The sequence below is a fragment of the Drosophila montana genome, unplaced genomic scaffold, assembly GCF_035044405.1.
Source record: "Drosophila montana isolate Dmon_TW-CO22-7 unplaced genomic scaffold, ASM3504440v1 contig_3829_1, whole genome shotgun sequence".
NCBI classification, from domain to species: Eukaryota; Metazoa; Arthropoda; class Insecta; order Diptera; family Drosophilidae; genus Drosophila; species Drosophila montana.
Genome location: NW_026998699.1, coordinates 113,442 through 130,085, shown reverse-complemented (window position 1 = coordinate 130,085; position 16,644 = coordinate 113,442). Strand labels below are relative to the sequence as shown.

The 16,644-nt window shown below is 40.7% G+C and overlaps 1 protein-coding gene across 2 annotated transcripts; it reads left to right on the top strand.

The window, feature by feature from the left end:
- Positions 1 to 1,590: 1,590 nt before the first annotated feature.
- Positions 1,591 to 15,626, top strand: LOC135437566 (uncharacterized). 2 transcript variants are annotated; one of them, XM_064695545.1, is made up of 3 exons: positions 1,591 to 3,566; positions 14,248 to 14,484; positions 15,332 to 15,626. In XM_064695545.1, exons 1-3 carry the CDS (start codon positions 1,916 to 1,918, stop codon positions 15,448 to 15,450), a joined length of 2,007 nt encoding a protein of 668 aa, XP_064551615.1. In that variant the 5' UTR covers positions 1,591 to 1,915; the 3' UTR covers positions 15,451 to 15,626. The 2 variants fall into 2 exon arrangements, with proteins under 2 accessions (XP_064551615.1, XP_064551614.1); XM_064695544.1 differs by lacking the exon at positions 14,248 to 14,484.
- The last annotated feature ends 1,018 nt before the right edge of the window (positions 15,627 to 16,644 follow it).

Sequence of the window (16,644 nt, the reverse complement as noted above, 5' to 3'; positions counted from 1 at the left end):
ACATTTCTCAGACGCAGGATATGGCCGGAAGAGTAATGTTTAAATTTTCAAGAAAATAATCTGTCCGGGCAAAGCATGTTAGTATATTAAAATTCCTATAAAATCAAGGAATTACCAGCACTTTAACCTTGAATCAGCGTAAGGTTCAGATAACTATTTAAACTCTATTTATACAATATGAATATGAAAGATCTCGAGATGTTTTCGGCTAACATTTCTCTCAGTGACAACACATCCACAAAGCTTCTGGGCACTATGCCAACTTGAAAAGCTCTCAAGAAGTTATATCAAAATTAGAACTACAATGACAATAAGAATGAGAATACGAGTCAGAATTGCTGGCAGTATGCTGATAGCTCCCTTTTGACAATCCGTCATATACAGTACACTCTAAAAAGACAGACGCGGACTGCTTGTGGACTACACCTTCGTTTATGTGACGGGACAAAAGTGTTGGGGCATACCGAAAGGTTATTTACCTGCCTTTACGTCAATAATGGAGAACTGGGCGGACTGTCCGACTGTCAGACGGCCGGCCGCAGTTCAGTTTCAGACAGATCTCTACTAACGATACCGTTTGCGGGACAGCCCCCACGTCCCCCGCAAGCTGCCGCCAACAGAGCGAACCGACTCGACACGATCTACATAACATTTGCTGCGGCTAATGGCTCGATGTGCGCTGTGCCAAATATGGATGGAAATGGATACGGATTTGGATGACCAATGACCAACGGACAGTTTGCCCACTGAAGCCGTGCTTACACTTAGAAAGAATTTCTATTAGAAAAAAAAGCAAGTTAAATTTTATTAAAAAGCACTAACAAGTTGGTATTATTTATTTACGTGATTAATTATTATTCAAAAAATAATATAATAACTAAAGGGAGGGAGTGCTAAATAAATTAATAGTTTCTTGAATAAAAACTTGGATACAAATTTAAACTTAGCTTTCAGATTTCCATTTTAAAACTACAAATAAAGATTATTTTTTCGAACATTGAGTGATTAGATTTACAGATATACGCTCGACATAAAAGATTTGCACTTACATATTGTAAGTAAATAGATTTTCAGATAAAAAAATAGATTCTGAATATTTCTTTTAGGTTTTTATTTTAGGGGGTTACTTAAGCCATTTTACTCATTTTAAAAATAATACATATATTTCTTCTTATATTCTTCCGCTTTTCGTATAAACAATTTTTTATTTTGTCAATTTTATTAACATTTCCAGACACTCTCGAGTGGCCGATAATGGATTTGCAAGTGTAAGCTCGAGCTAACTATAACGGTGTTTCGAAACAATAAAACCTGAAGATCAGAATCTGTGGCCACTGCTGAGCGCACTATATCGATATATCATTAGCAGGCTTTTGATTTACAATCCGCCTTTGTCTGCTCGCCTTTTGTTGGGCGCCCATTTTGGCGCAGTAAATGTGGCTGACTGCGGCTAATAGCACTTTCCAGCCAAACCTATTCACATATGCAGAACGAATGAAAGTGTTCTCTATAACAAGCTCCAATTCGCTGCCAGACAGACAAAGCGGAGCAGACCAGACCTGAGCCGAGAAGAGCAGAGCAGAGCACTGCCGAGTCGAACAGGCTAAAGCATTTGTATGAGTTGCAAGCGGCTTCAAACTTGGCTCAAACGTCTCAAGTCTTCTGAACCGGGTCCCCAGACCAAAGCCGAACTTGCAGAGCGGGCCAAGCTAGCAGTCGATGTTGGTTGGGCCTGGCGAGCGGACGTGTGAGCGCGTTAAAGACCAAGTCGAATATAACGAAAGACGAAATAGCGTACGAGAACGACAAACCAATCGCGAGTGTGAGACTGTGCCAGTGTGCGTGTGTATGTGTGTGTGCGCGAGCATGTGCAGCATTTGAGTTGGCACGTAACGGGCAACGCGTCTTCGATCCAATGGCCAATTGTGCGCCGGCCAGTTGCAGGATCGAGGCCAGCAGGCTGCTGCTGCTGCTTCTGCTCATCCTGCAGCTCATCGCGGCGACGCCAGCTGCCCGCTATCCAAATACAAACAGCAACCACAACAACAACAACATTTGGCGACGCGTTCGTCTGGTGACTAGCGTCAGCGCCAGTTCCCCACAGGAGCGGGAACGCAATGCATATCAGCTGCTCAAGGCCAACAGCACAACCACCAGCACCACCACCAGCACCACCAGCACCACTACGACGCCTGCACCACGGCGTGCTGCCAAACAGCTGCTGCGTCGCGAGGATCTCAATGTGCTGGAGAGCAACATTTCGAGCGCTGCGCGCCTGGAAATGTCCACGGAGTTCTTTGTGGTGCCCACGCTCAGGTCGAGCACCAGCAGCAGTAGCCACCGCAATGGCAGCAGTAGCAGCAGCACCACCACTGCAGCCACGCCCACGCGCAGTCAGGGCGCCCGTGCACGCGCCGCCAACACGCCGCGTGCCACACAAGGCGGCAATGCCACACCGCCCAGCATTGTGTCCACCACCCAGCTGCCGTTTGCGGGCCTCCGCAAGGAGGTTTGGGTGGTGCCCGTCCTGGTACTGGCCAGCCTCACCATGCTCATGATGGGCGCCTTTGAGATATTTGTGCTGTTCAAAGCCTGGCGCACCTCACCATCGCGCCGCCATCTGTTTCTGGGTCAAATGCTGCTGCTGGGCTTGTTTGCCTGCGCCGGATTGGGCGCCGTTATCACGGCACAGCCCACGCTGCTCAGCTGTGGCGCCATACGCTTTGGCGTGGGCGTGGCCTACGCTTTGGTATTTGCAGCATTGCTCGTCAAGTGCGTGTTCCTGATCAGCCTCAACGGCGGCGTCTATTTGCCAGCACCGTACCAGGGCCTGTTGCTGCTCTTCGCGCTGCTCATCCAGGTGGCCATCGGTGCTCAGTGGCTGCTGACACAGCCACCAGAGATTTACACGACCAGTGTGCCGGTGATGGGCAGCGGTTTTCTATCCACCACGGTTGCCTCACAGACAAACTATTCAGCGCTTTTCTACCCGACGTCCTACACAACGCTGGACGGCACGCCAGAGATTTACACGAGAATTGCGGCAGTGAGCACCGTCCTGATACCGTTATGCAAGACGCAATTCTCGGAGCTGCTCTTCTCACTGATCTACATTGTGTTCCTCATTGTGTTCATTGCGGTGCTGGCGATCAAATCGCGTGGCATACGCGACAACTACCGGGAGGCGACATACATCGGCCTAGCCATTGGTGGCGCCATACCCATCTGGCTGGGCTGGATGTTGTGCGGCTTGGCGGTCGCTGAGCGGCATAAGGATGCTTGCATTGCCTTTGGATTGGTGGCGACATCGGCCACCGTTTTCCTGGTCATGTTTATGCCCAAGGGCAGGCAGCTGGCGGCCATGGGCAAGGAGGGACTCTACGTTGAGGATCGTGAGGAGCAGTTCAGTTCGCTGAGTCGTGCCGGTTCCGGCTATTCGCCATCCTTCTTTCACTTCAAGCCCATCAAATATGGCGTCATGAGCGGCTGCGGGTTGCCCAATTCCGCAACGAATACGGGCCAGGGACTCAGCTCCAAGCATTGCTCCAGTGCCAACAATGGCGGAGGTAAGTTTTCGTACACACCTTAGCTCAATCCAATTCAATATTGTCACAATTGTTTGCAACGCATCACATTTGGGGCCCAACCCAAGCTGCAGGGTGTCCCTTGACTCTGCCACTGGCTCTGGCTCTGGCTCTGGCTTTGGCCCTTGTCAGCTGTCAGTTTCTGTACATTTTGTATAACTTTCTTTTCTTGCCACACATGTCGAGCAAGGGGGGGTGGGGCATGCGCCTAGGGGCGAACTCTTGAACTGCTGATTATCTGTACGCTCGCCTCTTTCTAAAAACAAAAACCGAAGAAAAGCAAAAGTCTTAACTTTCATAGCTAAACTCTAAACGGTAGCCAACACACAGCACAGTGGCTCAAAATTAAATTTACGAAAAAAATTAAAGATTTTCTTATGCCATATTTTTTATTCTAAGCAAATGAACTAAATATATTGCTTTATTTTAAGTTTTTTTTCTCGATTTCCAAAACATAAAAATTATAAAATATTCGCCACAGTATTCGCAAACTTCTTTGCTTTACTTAAAGTTTATTACTTTATCAAAATATAAAAATTCGAAAACATTTTACCAGGCCTTGTAATTGTTTGACAAATTTATTTCCCTAAAGCTTTAATTTTCAAAAAAAACAAAATCTTGCTAGAAGGTTTTACTGTTTTGCATCCACTGTGCAGCGACATTAACTGGGCTTAAAATTGTTTTTACCATGCCTTGTAATTGTTTGGCATATTAATTTTCTCAAAAGCCGTCGTGTAAGTCGAGTGTAAAAAGAGCATACATGGAGCTATCCATTTGTCTATCTGACAGTCAGCCAGTCCGACAGTCAGTCTGTGCGTCAGACAATCTATCTGCCTGACTATCTGTGTGTTCATTTGTCCATTTGCCTTTTTGCTCGCCTGCCAGCTTTCATTTTCGTTTGGTGAGAACGTCGCGCAGGTTCGTTGCCTAAGTCTTTTGATTTAGTTGCGGCTACTGCTGCTGCTTTCTTAATCATTTTTGATAACTGCCCCGTCGTCATTGTTGTTGTGCTTATGAAGACATCAACAAGACTATATTTATTAGCCAGATTTCACATCTGGCCATTAAAAGGTGTTAAATGTCATTGTCAAATTATAGAAAACGCTCTCGACCCCCACAAAATGGCGAATGTCACACAGCGAAACGGGACCAACATTTGGAATGGTATTTAGCGATTTATTAATCAAGTTAAACAAAACCAAATATATATATTGGTTAACAATTGTGTTATGGCTTTTCTAAACAAAAATCACAATTAAGCAGGGCGGACAACAAAGCCTTTTATGTGGGCTTTCTAATGAAAGCAAAAACAGTTGGAAGAAATATAGACAGGGGCGGGTAATAGATGTGCGTGTCCGAGACATGTAACACACATTTTACACTTTACGTAATTTAATTAATGAAAATACATAAAATTTGTGATTACATCAAATCAAACAACAAAGTTATTCAAAGCCAAACGAAAGCTGAAACATTAAACAAAGACGAAGCTTAGATGCTCTTTCTATTGACTAATTTAATTTTAAATAAATAGGAATTTTATACTTTAATTGACTAATTTAATTTTAAATAAATAAGAATTTTATACTTTAAGTCGAATCGAAAGTAGCATGTCGTAATATCAAATAACTGTGAGGTTATTATATCTGTAATTTGTTCATTAAACATACATAGTCCTCGGTCTAACAAGCCACTTGCACAGTAATTCTGTTGGCTAGGGTATAAATGTTGCAATAATTTACCGAATTATAACAATGCGCCGCTGGGCTTAAGTAGGAAGCGTTTTACATGGCAGCTACTTGACGACGACTCTTTGTATGTGTTCGTGTGTGTGTGTGTGTCTGAGTGTGTTTATGTGTGCATGTGTTAGATTGAGGCTCTTGCCACGCATGAAAGCAAATATAACCGATACAAGGCACAGGCAGAGCTAGAGCCAGAGCCAGAGCCAGAGCCAAAGCTGGTGCTGGAGCTGGAGCTGGAGCCGCACAGCCCACAGCTGAAACGCTTCGTCTCACGCCAAGTGCCTGTGGGCAGCCTCACTCTGCGTCTTGGTCTTCGTCTTGGTCTCAGCTATCGGTGCATAAAGAAAGCAAAACAGCCACAAAAGACACAGACGCGCAGACAGACAGACAGACAGACATATACCGACAAAATATAGGTAGGTACGTATATAGATAGATAAATGAAAGATATAGTACTTTTGCTAGCTACATATATACGTCAAACTGTCTGCAATTGAAAGTGCATTTGAGGGTAACAACAACAACAAAAACAACAACAACGAATATGACAAAAAAAAGCCAGAGACAAATGTCTGGAGACACAGAGCTTAAAATCAAAGTTGGCACAGGGCTTAACAAGCAACCGGAGCAGCCAGAGTGCTGATCTGAGCTGAGCTGACATTATCGGGCCCGTCCCGTCCCAGGTCCGGGCTGAGGCATGTGTGTGTGGGTTGTAGCTGTGATTTGAGCCAAGCCAAGTCGCGTTGAGTGAAGTGAGCCAGGTACAGGCAAAAGGGTTTTTTTGCTTGATTAAGGGCAAAAATGTTACATGAAAATAAAAAAAAAACTGGAGCTCTACGTGGGCAGCTAAAGCAAATAAAAAACAAATAAATCAAAAAAAAAAAACAGCGACAACAGCAAACATTTTCTCAGCCCCTCGGATAACAATAGACTTGGCAAACAAACTTGAAAGAAACAGATTTGCCAAACAATTCTATACCATATTGTCATTTGCCTCTATTGAAATTAATGCGAAGTCGAATTGCTGAGTTGCACTGATAAATGTGCTTATGATTTTTTATTTTCTTTTGAATTATAATCCCACTTCTCAGTTTTCGTGCTCTGTCTTCAGCAAAGGTTCAGTAAATTAAATTGAAATCGAAAATTAGCGTTAAGCCAGCAAATGATCTGTTCGTATAGGTAAGGCAGAACCCACAGTAAAATGGTTTCTAATAAACCCACAATATCAAATTTCCTGTCAAACCCTGTCTCATAATATACCAATATACACATACGTGTATGTGTGTGTGTGTGTGTGTGTGTGGTCGTTCCCAGTAAGCAGTTCGGCACATAATTCACTGAGCAATTTGCAACAATAAACTAAACGACAGCTAACGGCGTTGACGCCAAGGAATGAGCCAAACCCGGAGCCGTGGTCGGAGCAGAGGCCGCGCTCGATGATTGCCAAGGCAAAGGCAAAAGACGAGGAACGCAGATTGACAGCTTCAGCTTCAGCTACAGCTACAGCTTCGCTTTTAACTTGGCAGAGCTCACTGGTCTGGCTGTTGCTGTTGTTTGCTGTTTGCCGTTTGTTATTGTTGTAGCGACGCGTCGCCAACATGGCCAAGGATCGGCAAGCTGCTGACTCGCGATATGGCCGATATGAGCAGCCGCGGTTGCCGTTGATTGAACGCGCATAAACCGCTTGAAAAGAGTTCAAGGTTGCTCGCTTTAATTGAAGGCGCATTGTTGTAACAACTACAACACCAGCAACCTGGCCAACACGACAACGATGATGATGATGATGATGATGACGACAACAACAGCAGCAACTGCAGCAGCAGCAACAACAACAACAGCAACAGCAGCAGGGAGCAACTGAGCAAACGAAGCGTTGACAGGCGTAGTCACAAAAATAGATACTCAGAGGGAGGTTCAGCAACTATGTGGGTTTGCTATAAAAAGAAAAAAGTCGCAAGAAAATATAATTTTTATACCAGTTCTACCAGAAGTAAAAATGCTAATTTTAATAATCAACTATAAATTAAGGCTAACATTAAAAAAGAACATCCCGTTCCCTCCATTTTCACTTGCCCTATTCAATGCTTGCCCTTAAATAAAAACAATTTTCGATAAAATTAAATCAGCAAATTTGATCAAAAATGTAGTTGATATTTTGTCTAGGTCTTGGCCCTAACTTGACTTAAGTACTTAATGAAACAGCCCATTATTTAGGTACTTCCGCCGCTGTTGCATGATGAAATCATTTTTGCTTTTTTCTGCTGTTGCTTGTTGTTTTTTCAATGATGTGTCGTCGTCGTCATCGTCGTCGTCGTCGTCGTCAAGCACTTGAACTGACGATGGCCACTTGGTCAGTAAGGTAGAGATGGATGCATCTGCCGTGGCCTTTGTTCTATGCGACGACGCATTTTTTCGTAATTTTATTGAGTGACTTTATGCCAGGCGGCTACATACATAAAATCAATCATTCATGCCAATGGTGGACAACAATAACAATAACAATAACAACAGTAACAGAAATAATAATAACAACAACAACAACAACAATGCTAATTCACTGATTTGTGTTGTTGTCAACTTGGGTACCTACCTTGGAAGGTTAAACGCAGCTTGGAGAGCTGTGCGGAAGTTTTTGTCTTGTTCGCATGTTTATCTATGGGATATATCGATACTTATAACTAAGTCGCCAGAGGAGGCCATTATGGCATACCGATTTAACTGTGCCTTTGACTTTGAGAGCTTAACACTTGACGGTCTGGTCGATTTTTCAATGATTTTTGTAGCACAGCAAAAAACTCGAGCATGCATGGAAAGAAAGTTCTTTTATGTTTAGCATATTTCGCAAACCTATTCAGAATCGAATCTTCTTAACCTAGAATAGGGCAAAGAAAATAACAAGCTGGTTGCCAAAACTCTATTGTTAAACAAATTGCAAGCATTCAGAAAATATTGTCAATGATTTCAACTGTTGACTGCATTGTAAACAAAATCATTTCATAAGTTAGCATAGATTGAACTAGATTGTCAAAATAAAGCGAAATATTATTAAAATTTACCTTTTACTTCGGATGCCATAGTTCTACAGTCGAACTGTTCTTTCGAAAGAAAAACAAAAAACACGTTTTTGGGCAAATTCTTTTAATGCTTCTTTTTAATGATCGTGTAATACAATCGGCAGTATTAACAAACTTTATTGACCTTCGGCTGGCTTTCTTATAGTTGTAGACACGTAATTAATTAGCTTCTTAGACGTGGATTGTTAGAAGGCATTCTCAAATTCGCTTAGGGACTACAGAAAATATTTATCTGTGTGTTAATCGCAACTGGAAATCATTTATTATCGACGGATGAAAGATGCTTAACACATTAAAGAAGGTTCTTGATAGATAGTAAAATAGAAATGACACTGTGAGTACATGGGCTTACTTTGCTTTTATTTTTATACAGATTCTGTATGTTTATAAACTCTGCAAAGTATACATTTTCTTAAAAGGCTTTTTATTGTCCAATTCTTCATTTTTATACACTAAAAAGCCTGCTTCAGCGTTTCGAGTGGCTCATTGAATTGCTTTGACCAGCATCAGCTGTCAAAAAAAAACAGCAAAAAAAAAAATCGATTAGCCTCAATTGTTCTAAGCCCTCTTCAAAGCACACAAAACCAAAGACTTAGGCAACGAACTTGAAATTGAAAAACAAAAATCAAATTGAAACAGAAAATGGACCGCAAAGAACTGACGATGACTATGGCGTAACGTACAAATCTGTGAAGTACGTGTTGCTGAGTATCTGCAGTCTGTCTCTGTATGTGTGAGTGTGTGTGTGAGTGTTCGCAACTTAATATATGAGTCGGGTAAACGCTGCAGCACGTGCTTGAAACGAGCGTCGCTGTATATTACCACAAAATTATAGCGGTTTTGCAATAACAGCAATAACAGCGCCCCACTCAAAGTCGTAGTCGTTGCTCAGCCTGAACCTCTGGCTGGATGATATTTAATTTTTGCCTAGAAGTAGCAGCCACTGCCACAGCCAGATCCGCAGCCGCTGCTCGCAACGACTGCGCGAGTTCGACTTGGACGACGATGTAAACGTAATCGATAACCAGTTCCGAATTGTTGCAATGAAACCGAAAGCGGAAAAGCCAAGCGATTGAAGTAGCCAGCCAGCCAACAGCAGTTAGCCAAGCGAGTGGAGCAGCAGCAGCAACAGCAGCAGCCACTGCCAATGAGCCATGCCAACTGCATACGTTCAATTATTACGCTAAATTGGCCAAGACGCTGGCAATGCGACTGCGTACGGTATCAGGCAGGCACTGGTTGCTTGATTGGTACCTGGTCTGTCTGTCTGTCTTTCCTCCGCGGCTAGTGCAACACGCATATAATGCAAATTAAATTGTAGCAATTTGAAGGTCATACGCCCTTGCCCAAAATATGCAAATTGCGAAGCATTGTGGGCATGTGAAAAATGCTTTTCTTCCGCCTAGAGCGAGACTAGCGAGCAGCCAGCGTTCATGACAATGAACTCTACACAGAGAGCTCCCAACGAACGTGGCCAATTAGTTATAATGCTGCTTCGTGATATCACAACATCTGGCAACTCACTCTCGTACCACACACACATAGACACAGACATAGGCATAGTAGAACCCACTGTACAAGCCCCAGACCCGAGACCCCAGAGCTCAAACAACAGACCCCTGAGCTGTAGTTGAAGTTAGAGCCGGAGCCAATAAGGAAAAACTCGACGCTCGCCAAGGAAATTACTCAAGTCTGCAAAGTATGTAGCAACAAACAACAACAATAAGAATAGTTTGCAATACGGATAGAACAACGACAACAACAACAAAACCAAAAACACCAGCAACAACAAAGGCGAACAATGACAATCTGCACGTAGCAATCAGTCAACGTGCGGCAGTTGGTTTACCTTTAACTTGTTGCCAGCGCTAGCTGTTGGAGAGAGTGAGAAAGGGTGAGAGAGAGAGAGAGAGAGAAAGAGGGGGGAATAGAGAGTGAGTGAGGAAGGCGGTTAGATCCGAGAACTTCCCGTAAACGACAACTGCAAAATGCAAAACGTGGAAAAACTTTGGCGGTTAGCTGACTGTCAATAGAGATGAGCAATTATGTGATTTTCATGGTCAAGGTGGAAGGAAAAATCTTAGAGCTTACCAAATAATATATTGAAATAGTATTAAACATATTTGATATAACTTGTCTACCTATTTAATTTTGAAAAAACTCCGTCATATTCAAATTTAAATTTAAAAGCGGCTGCGCATATTCTATTTATAAATATTTCATGTTATTCTTAACTTGAGCCAAAGCAAAAAATAATGAAAAGCGGTACACATAATTTATTATACTTCACTAAAAGAAATATTAGAATTATAAACAACCAATTTATTATACTTAATTAAAAGAAAAATTAAAATTATAAACTAGCAATTTTCATTGCTTCTGACATTTAAATATACTTAAGATCTTGAAAGATCTCGTCCTTACCGAATCTCTAGATTCTCTATTCATTAATATCTTAAAGCGACTTCAACTAAATAGCAGTCACAATCACTGGCAGTCACTGTCACTGTCACTGTCATCTCTAGCGAACTGTGACTTTACGCCCACACATGTAAGCGCGAATGCACCAACACAAATGCGCTGCGGAACACGCACGAAGAGCAGCAGCAGCGCAGTTGAGCCTGGTCATACATATTTGCACTTAATTAGCCGCTTATTTTGTTGTTGTTTTTGTTTTTGGTTTATTTTGTTTTTGTTTTCTGTTTGTTACCGGCCAGAATAGACAGCTATGGCTAGTGGCAGCAGCAGCCACAAAGTGGCGTATTTTATGCCAGCGAGCATAATTCATAATTGTAAAGTGAGCTGACAGACATTTTAGCACAAGCAGCAACTGCGCTTAGTGCGAAGTAAGTAAGTAGAAATCTTATTTGCCGGGCTGCAAATGGAATCAGGCAGCAGCCGCCGTGGCAGTGGCCGTGCTCTAAGAATTAAGCCAAATTTGCCGCTTCAGCTAGCGGCAAAACAGCAGCAGCAGCAGCAGCAGCCGCAGCCGCAGCCGCAGTTACAAACTAGTTTGCAAATGTGCATGCAAACATACACATACACATATGCACACACATACACAGTCGCATATACACATGTATTTTCATTTTCTGACACATAATTCCAGATTCACAGCTCGTGCGCCGCCAGGGCAGCCAGCAGAAACAAGCGAGCTTAATTGCAGTATTTGTTCTAAGTTAATTAGAAAACCAAGAGCATGAAGAAGAATGGTTTGGGGATAGAGGGACTTACTCTTTGCAGCAGCAAAAAAAAGCCAAAGAAAAGCCAGCCAGTCAGATAGATGGCGCATGTGTGTAACTGCTGCATTTAACACTGTCAAGAGTTCAGCAGTCAGCCTCAGCCCCTGCCCCGGCCCCGGCCCCGGCCCCAGCCGTAGTCGCCGTCCCAGTCCCAGTGCCCAGTTTAGCAATTCCAGAGTCAACGTTTTTATCTCAGCCTCTGTTATTTTTGTTCGGTTTTTATGTCATTAACATAGTTTACTGAGTGTACCTTATGTGTGTGAGTGTGCTTGTATTTGTGTGCCGTTTTCTTACTTTGGCTTGCAAGCTGTTGAAAATATAATAATCATAATTTATAAGCATAGCTGAAAAATCGGGCAGCGACAGCTTTCAAGTTGCCTCTGGTTTAGGTTGGCCAGGCGCTCATTCCTGATTGGCTCACATTTGTTTGGCTTTGCATGTAAAGTTTCTCACTGATTATATATACGTATATATTTGCTGTCTCTAATGATAAGCTCGAAGTCAGTCAAAAAACAGAACAGTAACATAAGACTGAGGCGACAAACTTTATAAAGTAGTTACACAAAACAAAAGACTTAGGCGACAAACTTGATGGAGTAAATATATTATTATTTAAAGTTTCTTTCTGATACACTTGGAAACATAAATACATACTTCATATATATAGCATGTTCTTCTAATGATAAGCTCGAGCTTAGTCACAAAAACGAACATAAACAAAAGACTTAGGTGACAAACTTGAGGGTGTAGTAACTTGACAAAGATCACTTAATTGCTGTTAATTCTGAGTTAAAAATAAAATTGAAGTTTAATATACATTATTATATACAATTAAATTAAAAATTCGAAAAAAGAGACTGAAGTCAAATTAGAGAGTGGTATAGAAAAAGACGACTTACTTGAGTAACTTGTAAGCATTAAAGTTCTTTACCGCTGCAATTTATATTTATAACTTCTATTTATGTTGGCTTATTAAAATAATTCGAATGATGGATGTAATAAAAATAATTTGGATCAAAGATTTTATTTTGAAATTATTCTCAGATCAAAGAAAAAAGTTTATCGGAAGGCTGCAAATCCAAAAAAAATACGGATGGTGGTTCGATTCATAGCTCAAACCAACTATCTGCTTTGATAATCGAAATGTGAAGCTCTTTTTCTAAATCCTTAATCCCACTTTTAATGAACAGCTTAGTATTTTTTTATACTTGCCCGTTGTTTTAAAAATATTGCAAGGCTTATATTTCCTTAATAGGATGCAAGCTAATTTTAATCTATATCCAAGAATAATAAGTATCTTACAAAAATGGTTAAATACATTTTTTATATTTAAGGCTTTAGGTTATGACCAATGTTTTTTATAAAATACTTTAGGGAACGGTCTCCATCAAAAGTTTTTTATATCGGTTCGGTTTATTTTTGGTCAACCGAAATTTAGGAACTCTGATCATATGCTTATGTGAACTTTAAATTGACTTATAAAAGAGTCTAATAAAGCGATGTGCTGTTAATAACCTTGTCGCACAAAAGTGTAATAAGCACAACACATGCTAAAAATTCCTATGAAAACGCTTAAGGTTTTGCTCAATACGATAAACGAGCTACAATCAACAACATACCGAGCGACTCCACGACTTTCTCTATGGCTTGAGGGTGTTATAATGTTGGCCCATTGACATGAAAGGTTTTATCTCCACTCGCGCACAGATTTGACATCATTAAGCTCGTAAATTGCTGTTTAGCTGGCGCTTTGGCAAAGGCAAAAGTGTGAAATATGGCAGAGAGTAATTTGAAAATTGGGTTGTTATGTTTGGGCCAGTTGGGTCAGTGGTCAGCGGTTGGGGCCGTCCGCAATGTGTGCCAGATGCAGAAATTGTGACATCCATTTGATATATGAAATGTTTTTTTGTTTTTTGTTATAAAGCCTTAGATCTAAGCTGCCTTGCACTCAATTCGCATATACGATTTTCTATATATATTCATTTTCTCTATCACATATATTTTTGTCAACTCATCAAACATCATCATCATCGCCATCACAATATCATCAACATCAAAACACAAAAAAAAAAAAAAACAAAATATATAATCGAAACATATCATTGCAACGGTTGCAACATAAAAATCCAATGGTCTCCTTCGCCGAATCTGACAACATCATGCATACAAAATTCTTGTCACGCTCACACACACACACACATACACGCGCATAACAAACATTACATAATCATTTTATGTTGTTTTTGTAATTTGCATTATTTTATTCATCAATCATTTCGAATGTTTTCTCATTTTTGGTTATGTTTCCGGTATTTTACTATATTGAAATTTAATTAAATTTACATTTATTGTAAAAAAAATAAAATATATATATATAATATATATTTACTTTTTTGTATGTGTGGCTCAACAAAATAATTACTGTAAATATATTTATCCCATATATGTATTTATGCATATGACTGTGTGTGTGTGTCACGGCTGGGTTTGATTTTGGTTTGGTTTGGTTTGGTAAATATGCGCGCTCGCACACACCGCACACCACACACACACACACACATACTACAAAACCCTTGCACACGAACTACGGGTTCCGGGCCAGCAGATCGAGTCGCTTTGGTCACCGCCGCACCTCCGAGCTATACACGTATGTATCACTATTTTCCAGCACATTTGAGCGCGCACCCGTTCTGCTATTACCCACCCGCACCACCACCACTACCACCACCGCCCGCACCGCCCACACAGCTGGCCACACCGTTGACCCTCAAACAGCTGGGTAACTCGCTTACCTCCATGACACAGGCGGCGCAGTTGGCCAAAACTCTGCGTTATGCGCCAGGTAATAACAAAGCTGCTTAGTTCTAGTTTTAGGTCAATATTTGAGTGTGTGTAAAGATTTCTTACATCGAAGATTGCTTGCTAAATGAAGCCAATATCAAGAAGGAACGGCTTTCCTCGGCTCGCCGAAGATAATATACCCTTGTAGACATGCAACAGCTTTATTTTCGCATGGGACGACTAAAAGAGACACTTGCCCTCAGTCTGAGTCTGTTAACTGAGCTAAAATGGGTAGGCAGCCCGAGTCGTAACAACAGATTGAACAGTTCCAGGAAGGCTTATATATAATAATCTCGCTTTTAACGACAGTTCCAGCCCCTTGCAATGGGGCTATAAATATTGGTACCGAAAGGAGCGTAATCTGTCGTTCGATCCAGACTAGGGGTGCTATTCATTATCAACAAGATTTTAATGCCTAATCAGGAGCACTTCATGAAGATGCAGAGATATATTGCAAATGTTTATATTGCGGCCATGCGATACGGGTTTGTGACTAGGTTAGAGAATAGTGAAGCTTGTAATTATTGAGTTTGGTTCAGATATAATTATTCGTTCACGAATCCAATTTTCGACCAAGTGTTATATTTATTATTGTGGTCCGATCCGGTCGATTCCGACGCATGTACTGTGTTACACATATTATTAACAATTTGTACACCGTATACATGGGCATAAAATGCGGTTGAATAATATAAAAAATTAAATTGAAAAATTTGCAAAGCTTTTTAAAAAAAAAAAGTATTACTAAAGAATGATTTCAAGGTCATGATGACTGAATATTTAATCAGCGACCCACTTATAGTACTAATGCATTCCATACTTTGGCGTATCTTCACTCGATTCCACAGGAATGTTTATACGACCAGATGAAACGAATCTTTATACAACGCTGGAGCCGACATTGAGCAGCAATCCGAATGTATACTTCCAGCGCAGCGGCGCTGTACATCCGGGCATATTGTACTGACTGGAGGAGCAGAGGAATGCAGAGAAGCACTGGAGCTATCGAGAACACTGGAACTGAGTATTTTTTCTTAACATTAAGCTGCAGCACAAAGCGCTCCCCGCACACCCCCACACGCCCCTAATACGGCTCCCAAGGAGCAGCAATAAGTGAATAAACGGAATAAATAGTGTAATACATTTGTCATAATTGCTAAGCTTTTAGTTTAGAAGCAATGGAATACGAATGCTTAGTTACGATATTTGATAGTTTACTAAGTTTACTTTATAACAAATCTCAAACGCATACACGCACACATACACAAGCACACACACACACAGACAATTAAGCTATAACATTTTGACATGTTTTAAGTGTAAGAGAGAATCGAATTTGAACGATTAGAACTCGAAATGGATTTACAATTTGTGCTTCCATATATATATGAATATAAAAAATATATAAAAGACAATTTTCACCATTTACACAGGCCATATTTATATGTACTTACGTTGATCTAATCATATTGCCTAAAGCTGTTCTTATTTAGTCTGCAATAATGGTGAAAAGATGGCATATTGTAGATATCGGTTGTATCAGAAAATAATAAGATTTCTTTTTTTTTGTATCTTTCAAACTGTGTTTCAAATCAAAATAAGTTTTGTCTTACTTGAATTTAGTTTAAATAGATTTAAATATTTTTCATTATATTAGAATTGACAGTCGATATCTTTAATGCGATAATCAAATACAAGAAATACATAATTTTTAAGTAAAGTTTAGGACATTTAAAATATGCTCTATAGAGGCACAAATATATCAAAATATTATAGCAAAAATAAGAAGGATTTTAATAAGCACAATTTGTATGTCTGCAAATGCTTTATTAAAGTTCTCTTGAATAATACTGACAGATTTATAACACACAATTATGTTTGGCGAATATCAAAAGATTTATGCCTCTATAAGCAATTAGGCCCGAATAATGGGCAACATTTAAGAAGAAAAACATTTGTTTAACCAAGTAAACGATCGTTTAAGCCAACACGAAATGTTATGTACATAATGCCCACAGGCACACACGATGAGCAAATACTCTCAATAAAAACCGATAAAAACAAAAAACTATAAAAAAGAAACCTATTAACAACAGCCACAGAAACGAAGAAGAAGAAGAAGAACACAACTCGCACTCACACTCAATTACAAGTTGTTGTG